The sequence below is a fragment of the Chelonoidis abingdonii genome, chromosome 11 (assembly GCF_003597395.2).
Source record: "Chelonoidis abingdonii isolate Lonesome George chromosome 11, CheloAbing_2.0, whole genome shotgun sequence".
NCBI classification, from domain to species: Eukaryota; Metazoa; Chordata; order Testudines; family Testudinidae; genus Chelonoidis; species Chelonoidis abingdonii.
Genome location: NC_133779.1, coordinates 47,366,686 through 47,381,451, shown reverse-complemented (window position 1 = coordinate 47,381,451; position 14,766 = coordinate 47,366,686). Strand labels below are relative to the sequence as shown.

The 14,766-nt window shown below is 57.6% G+C and overlaps 1 protein-coding gene across 1 annotated transcript; it reads right to left on the bottom strand.

The window, feature by feature from the left end:
- Nucleotides 1-5,589: 5,589 nt before the first annotated feature.
- On the bottom strand, nt 5,590-14,707 carry ISG20L2 (interferon stimulated exonuclease gene 20 like 2). Its single transcript, XM_032792098.2, has 4 exons — nt 14,563-14,707; nt 10,545-11,397; nt 9,195-9,395; nt 5,590-8,569 (listed from the first exon to the last, which is right to left on the bottom strand). The coding sequence occupies exons 2-4, from the start codon at nt 11,271-11,273 to the stop codon at nt 8,456-8,458; spliced, it is 1,044 nt and encodes a 347-aa protein (XP_032647989.1). The 5' UTR covers nt 11,274-11,397; nt 14,563-14,707; the 3' UTR covers nt 5,590-8,455.
- Between the last annotated feature and the right edge of the window lie 59 nt (nt 14,708-14,766).

The following is a 14,766-nucleotide window of genomic DNA, read 5'->3' as shown; positions in this document are numbered from 1 at the left end:
TGGGTGACTGGTGATGCCTGCAGAGCTGCCTGACAGAATCCATCCTGCCCCCCACTAGGTGCATACTAGGTCCTGGAAATCCTCAGCAAATCGGCTAAGAAAAGTTGGACGCAAACATTAGACAGCTGTATTTTATGGGAGACATTTTTAAAGAGGGGTCACCGGGCAGTTCCCTTCAGCACACTGATTTGCTGGCCAAATTCTAATTAGATTCATTCCATGGCCTGCCTCCCCAAATTTCCCTTCCTTCGTTGTGCAGTGTTGCTAAGTACTGTTAAACCACTGCAACACCCCATCCCAGAGGCAGTTGCATTTCAGTGTTGGATGAGTGAACCCTGCGCAGCGTTGCTGAGGGCTGTTAAGCCAGTACTGTGTCCCACCCCAGAGGTGGCTGCATTTTAGTGCTGGGTGACTGAATCCTGGGGAGCAGTGCTAATAAACAGCTGTCACACCTCACCATAAGAGGACAGAGCTGCAGTGAAAGGAATGACAGATCCCATGCCTGGCACAGTATTCCACTACTGTACACAGCCTTCACAGCCAACTCTGCCCTTCCTAAACTAGCCTGATCTTACCCCAGTAAGGCAGGGAAATATGATCTCTAATTTATAGATAGGGAACCTGAGGCACAGAGCGGCAACTTGATCAGCTGCCACAGAAAGTCAGTAGGAAAGGAGGGAGTGGAACCCAGAATCCTGAGTGCTAGTCCTCTGCTCTAACCACTAGACCCCACTTCCCTCCCAGAGTTGCGCTCTCTCTCTCTCTCACACACACACACACAGACACACACACACACAGTCCTGACTCTCAGTCTGACACTCTGCTAGATCACAACTCACCCCTGCAGAGCTGGGAATACAAGCCCACCCACCCCCCACCGCTTGAGGCAAAACACACTCATCTCCAAAACCATCCTGATCCACAGAAAAACTTGAAGAGTTGGCTCCGGGATGTGACAGGCAACAGGAAGATCAAAAGGCAAGTCAGAGGGGTGTTGGGTGCTATCAGCAGGAGCCATCTCTCTGTGGGGAGGGAGCACCTCCCTAATTAATCACACCACCACTTACCCGCCTGCATCCCCCACCCAGCACTTCAGACAGGCCGGAGCTTGCAGCTGCTTTATCCAGGGGGGGGTATTAGCTCGGCTCTTCCACCTAGGGGTACTGGCCCATGTCCTAGGGTTCAGGGCTGGCCAGGGCAGGGCTGGGACTCTGGAAATCTGGGTTCACTTCCACCCTGGCTGGGGATGTAGGCCCCGATCCGGGAAAGTATCTAGACAACTAACGCCTAGGAACCCAAATCCCTTTGAGGAGCTGGCTCTGAGTCCCAGCCTTGCACCTTTCCCATGGCTTCCTATCTATCCAGGGCGCCCATTACCCGTAGCATCTGGGCTCCTCGCAACCTTTTCTGTATTTATCCACACAGCCCTGTCCCCAGGCAAAGGGCACCTGATCATCAAGATCAGGGTCCCACTGTGCTGGGTGCTGTACAGTCTCCACCCGGCAGAGCTTGCAATCAAAGCAGACAAAGGAGAACTGGCCCCCTTTTCCAGATGGAACCTGAGGTCAAGAGACTTGGGATGGGCTTCACGCAGACAGCTACGTCCCGTTCTGAGATCCTGCTGCGATCCATGGTCCTGCTGAACCCGCAGGCTCCTAAGTCCGCTCCGCGCCTACGACTCTGCAGCAAAAGGATCCCAGGTGTCTCCAAGTCCAGGCACCCAGACCCTCAGCTCCCACCTGAGCGATCCAGGAACCAGGTCGGGCGTTCGGCTTCCCACCTCACTCATGGAGCCTGATCTAGTTGGTGTCTCAGCAGCCACCTACCAGCTCGGGGCCCTCAGAGCAGTCACCCCAAACACTCAGCTGGGAGGGTGGGACACCCTCACCTCTCTTACAGCCTATAGTCCAGTAGTGCAGGTACTCACCTGGGACACCCCTGGGCCCATCCCCCCCCCCCACCTGGTGAGGATCAGCCACCTCTCCAGTGCTTGTCCTCCCCACTGACTAGGTTTCTTCCTAGTTAATTATTCAGCTATTTAATTACGGTGTTGGATTGGGAGACAGAGTGGATGGATAGCTGACAGGCTGGCAGCTGCAAATCCTGTCACATCAGGCAGAGTGAGGGACTTATACGGGGTCTCCCCCATCCCACCAGGCTAGAGGGAGGTGCCCTCCCCACTTCCCCCACCAGCTGGTTTGTGTGACTTCACTTGTGGGGCCCAATCCGGCAGCGCCCCCCCCAAGCACATCTACTGGATTGGGACCCACCCACAATGTAGGTGCCCCGACGCCTGCCTTCCCCAGTTACTGGAGAAGCAGAGCTAAGTGCCAAACATTGGGGGATGGGCAAGGTCCTCCCTTCAGCATCTCCCTGTGTAACCCGTCAGGATAGCCCTCGTTTAGCTCGCCTGTGGGTACATCTGCTCTGCAAAGACCCATGGCACGGCTGGGGGCAGCTGACTGGGGCTTGGGCTTCAGGGCTATGAAACCGCAGTGTAGACATTCGGGGTCTGAGACCCCATGAGGGGGGAGGGTCCCAGAGTCTCCCCCAGGGTTAGAACACGGGCCCCCCAGGAAGCAGGGCTGGCTTTTCCCAGCTGTGCAGACAAGAGAAATCCCCCTGTTCTAACTCGTCGGGGCCGTGGCTCAGGGGAAAGGCCGTCATTGCTGTGGAACAGGCAGAGGTGCGGCTAGACAGCAGAGCGAAGGGATTACGAAGGCAAAGGGACGAGGGGCCCTTCCAGGCAGGCAGGGGACGGTTTGAGGGAACTGCAGAAGAGAAGGGGTTAAAGGGAACGGAGCTGCTCCTGATTTACATCAGGATCAGGCCCAAAGGAAAAACCACAGGCCTCTGTTCCACATTGCCCCACCCCTGTGCTTTCAGTGGGCAAGTGGGAAGGTAGCTTTAAGTCTCCTCTGGATTCCCTGTATGGGGCTGTACAGCCCAGCCCTCAGGTCAGTCAGAGCAGCCTCTGGGCTGCTCTAATTTACACTTGGCTCCCCATGGCCCCAGGAGGCAGAGAGTAGCCACGGGGGGCTGGAGCAGAGTGGATGCAGGGCCCTTCCCCCAGTTCCACACCTGAATAGGGTGGGGTGGGGATTCTTATGGGGCCATTTCCACCTGCTGTCCCCCAGCAACACTGAGAATCATCCCCCAGCACTGACAGGAGGCTGGGGTGGGGCATTCGCTGCCCACATGGCACTAGGGCCTGTGTGGAGATCGGTGTCTTCAACTCCCACCTCCCGTTGCTCACTCGTATTGTCAAGTGTTGCCCGGCTACAGCTCAGCCCAGGAGCTGCAGCCACCCCAAGCCTCCTAACACCGGCTTGCCCTTCCCCTCCGCTCTGCAGCCGGGGGTGAGGGAGGAGGAGTGGATTCAAAAGTGCTTCCCGTGGAAAACCTCCTCGGCTTGCTATTTCCCAGCTGGCTCAGAGTCACGCAGCCCATTCTGCAAGGGCTGGAGCAGGGCCAGCTGACTGGAATCGCCATCAGCCCCTGGCTCGCCCAGCCGCCTCGACCTGCAGCGCCCTGGGGGCCATCTGAATGCAACGGGAGCTGTGCACGGGTTAATACAAGGGGGCTGAGAGTCAGGATACCTGGGGTCTATATCCAACGGTGGGAGGGAGCAGATCTCCTGCGGCCACGTGCTCTAACTGCTTCAGCACATCCACTCCCAGAGCTGGGCCTAGAACCCAGGAGTCCTGGCTCCCAGGTCACTGCTCTAACCATTAGCTCAAACTCCCAGGGCTGGGAACAGCTCCCCAGAGCCCCCCTGCTGTAACCACACGAAGATGTTATAATCAGTCCCGTCTCCTGCTAAAGAGCGCCTAAGGCAGCACAAAGAGCGGTGTCGAGAGAGGGCTCTGGCCACAGGGCTAGTGGCCCCCACGCTCCCCAGCGCTGCACCCACGGGCCTAAATACCTGCAGAACAGCTCAGCAGCCACAGACGCAGCCGTTCTCGCTGGGAGCCCGGGAACAGGGCTGTTCAGTGGAGGTTTTTCTCCTGCCCCAGGAGTCCAGAGAGGAGGGAGGCCTCGGGCTGAGCCCAGAGAGGGAGGGCAGCACAGGGCACACCCCCTCCTCCCCAAACACATCAGCCTGCCATGGGTCCCTCCCTGCAAGAGCCGGAGGAGAGTTCAGTCCCTCTGGTCTATGTGGCCCCTGGCCACAGTGCTATCCGCTGGCCCTGGCCCTGCTGTTCCCCTTCTGGGACCCCCCCCTCTTCCCCAGCTCTGCCGCTGCCCCACAGCCCCCTGCTATCCCAGCCCCACCAAACCACCCTGCACCGTGCATTGGGGGAGGGGGGGGTTGTGCTTTGTTCCAGCAGCCCCGCCCAGTGTACAAAGCTGCTGTTGCAACCACACTCCCCTCCCACCCACTCCCCCAACCCCCGGTGGCCCTTCGCTGACCCCCTTCCCGGACTGGTTTAGATTTGGAAAAGCAATATCAAGGGGAACCAAGCACTCGGCCCCAATGCAGCAAAGATGTGGGAAATGCTCCCACCCCCATCAACTCCAGGGCCTGCTCAGCCTCAGCTGTCAGGGGAGGTACAGCCCAGCCCAGCCCAGCTCCAGGGGGGCAGAGACGGGGAGATCCGGGGGGCGGGAAGGGGAGGAGGAGCAAGCCCTTGGGTTTCATCATCTGACTTCTACTAGTGTGAATACCCCCCCTTATACACCCACCTCCCCACACATACACTCCGTCCCCCTTTCTACACCCTGCCCCTTACACCCCTATGCATTCCCCTCCCCATTCTGTTCATGCCCATATAACCCTCTCCAATACACGCTCCCCCCTCCCCCTTTCTCAGACACCCCCCAACTTCCTCCCCTTTGCCCATCATCCCCCTCTCCTCCACTCTGGAGAGTAGCAAGAAGAAATTCAGCCAAAATCCTGGCAGCTTTGGGCCTGATTGGAATCAAAACCCTCCCCTAGGATGCAGCTGCTCCGCTGCATTAGTCTGGCCCCATCTGAACCGGAGAAGAGCCGCTAATTCGCTGAGAGTCTGAACAAAAGCCCCAGATCTTTAAAGACCCCCACGTGTCATTTCCTCTCTAGGCACCAGGGGTGGTGGTGGTGCAAGCAATGATTTCCTCTCTGTTCCCCAGGTTTGACTGGGGAGCTGGTACGGGGGGGGAGGTGCATCATACAGTTCAATTTGGCTTAGCAAAGGGGCTGGGGAGAGGGACAGTAGCACCTAGAGGTCTAACCAAGATCCCACCCCCTTGGGATGTACAGATCCCAACCAAAAGCAGGGCCCCACTGTGCCAGGCGCTGCCCAGACCCCAACCGAGATCAGGGCCCCCTTGTGCCAGACGCTGCCCAGACGCCAACTGAGATCAGGGCCCTGTTGTGCCAGACACTGCCCAGACCCCAGAACAGGCAACTCTATCAAAAGTAGAGTTTCATAAGGGTGCCCATCACCATAGTAGCTGGGCATCAGGAACATGAACCAGCACTGTCAAGCCCTGCCCTGGAGTCTGATGGGAATTGTAGTAGAGTGCCCCTAGCGAGAACCAGACCTACAGCTCCCCTGCGGATACTCTGAGCCCCCCGCGAGCACACACCCAGTGCAGACGCAGAAATGAAATGATCTTTTAGGATTTATTTTTCGACAAGTGATTTTGATAGTGACATATTTCATTTTCAAACAACCCAACTCACTCCCTCAAAGGACTGAATGGTTCATTGCTGCAGGGATTAAAGGGCTCGGAAACATTCTGATTTCGAAAAATGCTTGTGCACAGAGCTGTACATGTATGTGAAAAGCACCGTGCTCCATTCCCCAGACAAACAGTTTGGTCCGAGCACTACGGCAAAGGCGAATTCGAGTAACTGTTACTTGGGCAAGCCTTCTCACCAAACGGCTCAACCACAGAGCTGACGCCAGCCCTGCCACACTGCTAGAGCTGGGATCCAGTTCTCCAGCACTCTGCTGCTCCTGTCTTCACCGACACCAACACAAAGCAAAGGAGAAACAGAGGCAGCTCAGAACAGGCAGCATTTCACCCCCACTTTCCACTGGTGGAAATGACAATGCCAGAGGATCCAGCCCTTTAAAGAAGTCAGTGCCAATCTACTTGAAAGAGATCATAAATTGAAATGCAATCTGCCAAATGAGAGTCGTCCCAGTGAAGGATCACAAAGGACTTTACTTCACAATTCCAGCGGGGCGAATAATTCACTTTTGGGGTTCAGTGGCAAAAAGGCCATTTCAGGTCTGTTTGTGAAACGGGAATCTGAGCCCGTCTCCCCCACCCCTCGGGTGAGGGCAACACCACTCCCACCGCCACCTTGAGCCATCTGGTGACCAGCCGAAATTGTGTGTCAAATTCATGAAGAGTGGTGGGTTTGGAAATCATTTGCTAGCTCTACTCGCAGCACCGCACTGAGGTCAGGATCATCCTCCCCATTTCACAGGTGGGAAAACTGAGGCACAGAGCAGCAGTGTGACTTGCACAAGGTCACCCGTTGGGCCTGAGCTGCTTCTCGGTCACGTCAATGTAAATCAGGAGTAGCTCCACTGAAGTCAAAAGGACTTCCGCCCATGTAAATGAGAGCCGAATTGGACCCAGGATGACCCCAGTGATTAGAACCTCACCCTCCCAACGCCCTGGGTGACCGCTGTAACCGCTAGACCATGCTTCCTCTCCTACAGACTTGTCTCTGAAGTTCCTCCCTTCGTCCCTTATAGCGAAAGTTCCCTGTTTGGCAAAGTTCACCCATGGAGCCTGAGGGGTTGTTTGGGGGAGCGGGTATCTCTGCTGATTTCCTTAAGCTTATCCAGACTGTGTGTCTGCTACCCGCGTCCTGCCTGCTGGAACAGACCCAGAAGCCCCTCTCTGTCTGGTGGCCTGCCCCCAGGCACTGCGGATCGGACACTGCTCCACCTCAAAGATCTCACCCGTTGCTGTCTCGAACTCAGGGCCACCCCCTGGGTCTTGTCCCAAAACCCGCAGTGACAGTCCTACCCATGATCCACGCTCAGCCAAGCCCAGCCCCAGAGCCTGAGGGAATCGTAGTAGACCACCTCCTGGCTAGAATCAGAAGATCAGGGCCTTTGCTGAACTCAAGGGGGTGAAGGCAGCAGCTCCGGGTGGCCCGCACATATGGTGCTGGGAGATGATTCGTCACCCCGGAGGGGTTCCCCCAGGCTGAGGCACGGCCCTCGCAGAGGCAAAGGCTGGGTGGGGGCAGAGATGAGTCAGCTGCGGCCTTGACCTGTAATGGAGATTTTCAGTGGCCCAAGTGACCCCATGCTGCCCTAGAGAGGCCACCATTGTGGTGCCAGCTGGCTCAGGGGACGAAAGACGGGGTACAGAGCCTCACTGCTGGATGCTGCCCTGACCCTAGAACAGGCTGGGTGTCTCGGCAGAGTCTTTCTCCCTGTGTGAGATGAGTTTGGTGGGTCTCACCCGCTGCCCGCATTAACAAGCCACCGCCGTCTCCAGCATAACTGCCAGCCTCAGTGGGGGGCCAAGGAGGGAACGGGCCGGGGAGGATTGACTCGCAGAATCCCCCAGCAATGGCAGGTGGCACAGACCCCGATGCCCAGGGTCTAGAATTTGGGACCGGATTCTCTGGGATAAATCAGTGCAGTGCCAGTGGAGCACCACTAACTGACCAGCTGGGGCTCTGCAGGGCCGTTCATCAGGCCCCTTAGAGGCACTGAGACTCGCAAACAGCTGGGTCAACCCATCCCTCCTCCCCCCAGGGTGGGGGAACTCTTGAGAGTCCCTTACTTCTGATCCAAAATAAAGCTATGGTGGGAGGAGTGTTGGGGGGAAGCCACCAAACACCACTGAGGTGCCACAGAAACCTTCCCAGGGAAAGGACCTTTGGAGACATTTATTTACCAGCGTCACTTTCAGACCCCGAGATCTTCTCCTCTAAAGGTCTGATTCGAACTCACTGCCTGACCCGTGCCCCCTATGGAAATCAGATCAGAATGAGAACAGAATGTGGGGCCTGTCCACATGGGAAGAGGGCACGAATCCCACCCGGAGGCCTGGACCAAGCAGGTTCTAGGACACGAGGGGCAGCCAGCAGAACCCACGGCGTGACCCGGGCAGGGAACACTGGGGGGCGGGCAAAGTATGGGCTCCCCAGCTAGGAGGTAGCACAGTTCCCCTCCGGGGTTAAGACAAGACGGAAGAGGCGGCACTTGGTGAGGCACGTGCGCTAACAGAGACCTGGAGGTGACGCATGATAGCTGCTACTTCCTTGTGCCTCTGACTCCCACCTGCGTCAGACACACTGCACCAGGCTCCTAGCTGCCCGCCCACCTCTCCCTCGCCTGCTTTCACTGGCCCCAGGCAGCTGGTCCGTACTCCTACTCCCAGCCTGGCCTAGGATCCTCCTGCCTGGCGCTTTGCTGATCCCCTTTTCGCTTGCTCTGGGGTTCGGGGCCTGCTCCTTTCTTGGCAGCACTGGGGCAAGCCCCAAGGCCACTCACTCCTGCTCGGGGTTCAGCGCCAGCTGCCTCTCCCACTCAGCTTCGATCACCCGGTACAGCTCCATGGTAGCTTTGGCGTCTTCCACTGAGGAGTGGCCGTTTTTGCCGACCTGCGAGGAACAAGGGAAGAGAGACACGATCCATGAGGGGTGCTAGAATCAGAAACACTAGCCAGTGTGACCGTCCGACAGCTCTGATCCTCACTCGCTGCTTCCCCAGGTGATCAGCACACTCAGAACAGCCGGCGACCTCATTAGCCCAGCTGCACAGATGGGGAAACTGAGTCCCAGACAGGGGATATGACTTGCCCAAGGTCACCCAGTGACAGAGCAGGGGAATAGAATTCCTGGGCTCCAGTCCTGTGCTCTATCCACTAGGCCACAGAGCAAGCAACTCCTGGGAAAGGAAATACCTCACCTCAGTCTCTAGTGAGGCCTCCTGGCTAGCCAGGGGACTGCACTTTATTTTTCCATTCAGGTACTGCGTCTCCCTTGGCTTCTCGAGGGCGTCTCTCCCTGAAGTAGCAGCTCAGCTCTAGAGCGACTCCCTGTGGCTGATGCTGGGAACCACAGGAAACTTTCAGGATGGGGAAGTGGCCAGACACAGCACAGGCAGCAAGGAGGAGAGAAGACGTGGGCCTGGGCCCAGATTTCTAGGGCTGCCTGCATGGCCTGGGGCATTGCTAAGCATGGGCATGGTTGGTGCCTGGGGGCCTGCCCCAGAGGCAGAAGGTACCTGGATGTCTTTGTGCAGTAGCTGTTTGGTGAGGCGTTTCAGCGAGGCCGACTCGTTCTCCGGGAAGCCGGCCTTGCGGTTCAGCAGTGGGATTTTTGACGTGTCCCTGGTCACCGATTTCGGATGGAAATACTTCAGCGCCTTGAAGTCATTGTGGATGGCGTGGCCGACCACGATCTTTCCCGCTAGGAGCTTCAGGATCTGAGAGAGAACCAGGGCGGCTCAGGGGCTGGGGAAGCCAGGGACTGGTGCTCAGGCAACAAGGAACGTGCCACGGCCGTCTGATCGGGGTCGACGCTGGCTCTGAGGGGGAAGGCGCTCCCTACTGAGTCACCCATGCTGCTCCTTGCAGCACAGCACCGCCAGCCCCATGCCGGTGCTTTGGGATCAGCACTGACTGCCAAGGGACAGTGCCTCCTGAGAAACCCACACCACTCCCTAGCACCGGGGTCAGCACCGGCTCAGAAGGGAGAGCATCCCCTGCTGAGTCACCCACACTGCTCCTGAACCACCCCACGAGCTCCTCTGGTCTCTGGTTCCAGCAGTGACCCAACTTTGTCTGGAAGCTCTGCCTGTCGGCTTATTTCACCCCAGCGCGGCCAGAACCCCATCTCCATCGTTTTAGAGCTTCGCTAGTACCGGCCTTCGAAGTGGCTGCGCCCTGGACCGTTACACAAGGTGCTGAAAAGCCACCAAGAGCCAGCTACACCGAGCTGACGCTGGGGCAACCCGTCACCCACCAACATGTCTCAGAGGCAACAACAAAAAGGCCTCAGCACATTTGATTGAAGGGAGGGCTGGAGCGCCCCCTAGTGAGCTTTGGACAAAACAGGTTACAGGCAGAGTCAATGCTTCTCAGTGGTCAGGGAGGGTGTTTAAGCAGAGGACGCTGGCCCCCTCGGGCATGGCTAGTTTGGAGGTGCTGACTGCCTGGGGATAGCCAGTGCGAGCTTAGCATTGGTTGAAACCTCTAGTGTTGCCGCAAACGGTCTGTTCCTCAGAGATGCTGAGAGCCCCGACCTCCCTGGTCCTGTAGCTCTCTTAGTCTGGTAATGCCTAGAGGGCCCAGCCGAGATCGGGGCTGATGGACCTCAGGAAAGGATGTGCGAGGCCTCATGCCAGTCATGGAGAAGCAAAGGGCCCCCCAGCCCCAGCAGGGCAGGGACTTAAGGCCTCTGAAGGGCAGCTCCCAGAGGCACCAGAAACCTTTACCCCAAACCGACTGCGAAGAGAGAGCGCCCCCTCCTGAGTCAAGCACATCACTGTGCTCCCAGCCACGGTGCTGGGCTGAGAGAGCAGAGCGCCCCCCACTGAATCCCTATAAGCCCAGCCGATGCCCTGGGCACTTACCTCTTTCTGGGCTGTTTTGAACGGGGTGGCGTTCTTCATGTGATGTTTTCTGATGCCGCTCCACCGGGTGCGATAGTCAGTGATGGGGTCAACGGGCCGGACGTACTTGTCATACACCACGTCACCATGGTAACTCACGATGCTGCACCTGGCCAGGTCACTGATCCGGCCGCCAGGGCCCGTGCCCACCATCTCGCAGTCTATGGCCACCACTTTGCTGGGCTTGCCCGGCCGGGGCACTAGGGGCAGGCCGCTGTCATACTCGCTCAGCAGGCTGGCTTTCTGCACGCCAGCGAGGGGCTGGGCGCTGTGGTTCCCAGGGGTCCCACTGACCTTTGCTGATCTGCACGTCACCTTCCTCGTTCCTGATGGAAAACAAGGCAGAGCGGAGCCAGAGTCTCTGGTGGCGCTGGGCTGGTCAAAGCAACAATGGTTATTTGCCTTGGGGAAGGTTTTTAGCTGATGGGAAAGCCCATCTGTCTGGAAAGAGTTCTGATCCTCAGCGAGCCATTTCTTCTTGGTCCTCCCCCACGAGCAGGAGTCCTGATGGGAGACTTGGCCTTTGGGGGGGTGATGCTGGGGTGGCGGCAGCTGCTTCTGCTTCAGAAAACCCCTCCTCTCCAGGAAACGGCGCCGTTTCACAAAGCGCTGGTGTTTCTGGTTGCTGTCGGTTCCCCTCTTGGGAGCCTGCTGGAGGCCCAAGTCCAGGTTGATGATCAAATTCGACATGGTGGGTTCAGGAGGAACACAGCAAACATGAGGAGGAGGGAAGATGGAGAAGGGCCCCCGGTCTCTTTCACTCCTCAAGCAGCCAGCCCCATACACACGGCTCGACAGAGGTTCACGCCCACACCTGAAATAGAAAATCAAGACCGTTGACACTCCTCATCAGAAGAATTCAGTGCTTGAGAAACGCTCTCCACATTAGAATCACTCCACGCCCCAGTGAATTGCCCCCACCTTGGTGTGTGCTACACCACATACGAAGCCAGGAAGTAAAGAAGAATCCGGCAACCAGCTGAAAGTACAGGGAGGTCTGAGATCCAGGGCTTTGGCCAGGCCACCAAGACTAACACACTTACCTTTGTCGAAATAATCAAGGTCTCCACGTTATGTCTCAACTGAAAATCAACACTGGCAGTAGAAAAGCATATGGGCCCCGGGACTTTTCCCCAGAGGGTAGGTGCAACATTTAGTAAATATCTGACCACACTGCAGGGAACTCCCTGGGTTTCTCTTCTAGTTTGACACTATTGTGAAGCTGACTCAACCCTGCTCAGCCTGTGACCTGATGAAATCAGTCTGTGGCACTATAGCAGATACAACCACCATGAGAAATTTGGATGAGTGGCATCCGACAGCTTGTTAGACGGTTTATCAATCAACCAGTAATGAAAGACTCATCTTTGGGGTTTGGTTTGGTTTGGTTTGTTTCCTTAGCCTTGTGTGTGGAAAATACCCAACCAAAATGTAGGTTTAGGGAACGTATACGGGGTGTGTAAAAGAACAAACCTCCAATGTGTGTAGAACGACAGACACTGCTTTCACTCCTTCAACATAACCCATTTTAATCTGGATTGAAACCTTCCAGTGAAGTGCTGGAGACGCAACCAATCAGTTTTGTGCTGGTACCTGAGAAGTGGCAAGTGACTCTAGGGGCACTGCCAATGCCCGCATCTCCACGGGAGCTGAGAGAAGTTTACTAACAAACTCCCCCAGTCCCAGCCCACTCTGACTCCATGATTCACCCCTTCCAACCCTCCCACCCACTAACCCCCAAGTGCTTCATTAGTGCAGCCTGCTCCACTCAAACTCCCTGCTACTGCCTAGTCTAGTCTCTGTCCGGGTCGTACACTCAGCGCCATGTCTGGGCACCTTCCAGTTATGCATTAAGCAACGGCACCCACATCTGCCACTTGTTTGTTCTCTCATCATCTCCCCAGGGGAGATGCAGGTGCAGTGAAGTGTCTTGTTCTTTGTGGGTTTTTAAAAAATGATACACTGTGCTGACCCCCGCCTCTTGCTCATCCCCTCCCCCATGAACCCATAACCTCTTCAGTGACACTTCTCCCCCAAGAGAGTAACCATCTCCCTCATTCACCCGCACCCAATGACCTCCTTTTTCACCAACATCCCTTCCCTTCTGACTCCCTCCTCGGCCCTCCCTCACTGATCACCCCTTACCAGCCCCAACAACACTGCTGCTCCCCACCCTATCATTGATCAACCCCCAACCCCCTCTGTGATTACTCTTCCCCCGTCCCTACACAGCACTCCCCCAACTGCTCCTCTCAATACCCCACCCCCCCGACCGGTCTCCTCTCATTCCTAATGCCTTCTTCCCTCACTGACCCTTTTCTATCCCAAAGCTTCCTCCTCCTCCACTGATCCCCATCTCAATATTCCCCCTCCCCCACCACCCACTGATGCTCATCGTCAATATCTCCCCTCCCCCCACTGATCTTCCATCCATCCTCCCACTGATCTCCATCCCCACAGATCCCTCCCCCACTGATCCCCTCCAACATCCCATCCCCACTAATCCCCCCCATCCCCATGATCCCACCGCCTCCCCCACTGATCTCCCATCCATTCCTCTATTGATCCCTAAACCCTCCCCCACTGATCTCCATCCATCCCCACACTGATCCCAATCCAACATCCCCCTCCCAGTGACCACCCCACTGATCCCCATCACCCACTGTCCCAACCCTCTCCCCCCACTGATCCCAATCCAACATCCCCTCCAGTGACCCATCCCCCACTGATCCCCATCACCCCACTGATCCCACCCAACATCCCCTCCCAGTGACCCCATACCCCACGATCCCCCACCCACTGTTCCCAACCCAACATCCCCCTCCCAGTGACCCCATCACCCCTGATCCCCTCACCCACTGATCCCCACCCCTCCCACACTGATCCCAATCCAACATCCCCTCCCCAGTGACCCCATCACCCACTGATCCCATCACCCCACTGATCCACGCCCTCCCCACACTGATCCCAACCAAACCCCCCTTCCCAGTGACCCCATCCCCCCACTGATCCCCCATCACCCCTGATCCCACCCCCCACTGATCCCAACACCAACATCCCCTCCCCAGTGACCCATCACCCACTGATCCCCACCCCCACTGATCCCAACCCACATCCCCCCCAGTGACCCATCCCCACTGCTCCAACCCAACATCCCCTCCCAGTGACCCATCCCCCACTGATCCCCAATCCAACATTCCCCTCCCAGTGACCACATCCCCCACTGATCCCCACCCTCCCACATGATCCCAACCAACATCCCCTCCCATGACCCCATCCCCCACTGATCCCAACCAACATCCCCTCCCAGTGACCCCATCACCCACTGATCCCCAACCCAACATCCCCTCCCAGTGACCCCATCACCCCACTGATCCCCAACCCCTCCCCACACTGACCCAATCCAATCCCCCTCCCCAGTGACCCCACCCCCACTGATCCCAACGCCCTCCCACACTGATCCCCAACCCAACCATCCCCTCCCGTGACCCATCCCCCACTGATCCCACAATCCAACTCCCTCCCAGTCCCCTCCCCACTGATCCACCAAAATCCCTCCCAGTGACCATCCCCCACTGTCCCATCACCCCACTGTCCCAACCAACTCCCTCCAGTGACCCTCACCCCACTGATCCCCACCCACTGATCCCACCAACATCCCCTCCAGTGACCCCATCCCCCACTGATCCCACCCAACATCCCCCCCCAGTGACCCCATCACCCACTGATCCCCCTCCCCCCACTGATCCCAACCACATCCCCTCCCCAGTGACCCCATCCCCCACTGATCCCAACCCAACATCCCCCTCCCCAGTGACCCCATCACCCCACTGATCCCCCTCCCCCACTGATCCCAACCCAACATCCCCTCCCGTGACCCATCACCCCACTGATCCCCCTCCCCCACTGATCCCAACCCCCCACATTGACCCCATCACCCTATTGATCCCCTCCCCCACTGGCCCCCATCCCCCCTCACCCTCTCTCCTCGGCCGGTCAGACCAAGCCGGGCAGCTGCAGCCGGAAGCGGAAGTGAAAACTGCCCCGCCGCTGGGCACACGGGGAGGGACGCACAACGAAAGTCAGGAAGCAGCATGGGCAGCGGAGAGTCGTGCGCATGCGTCAGGCGCGAGCGCGGCGGCGGTGTGTGTGTGTGAGGTGGAGGGGGGGGCGGTCAGCCGTG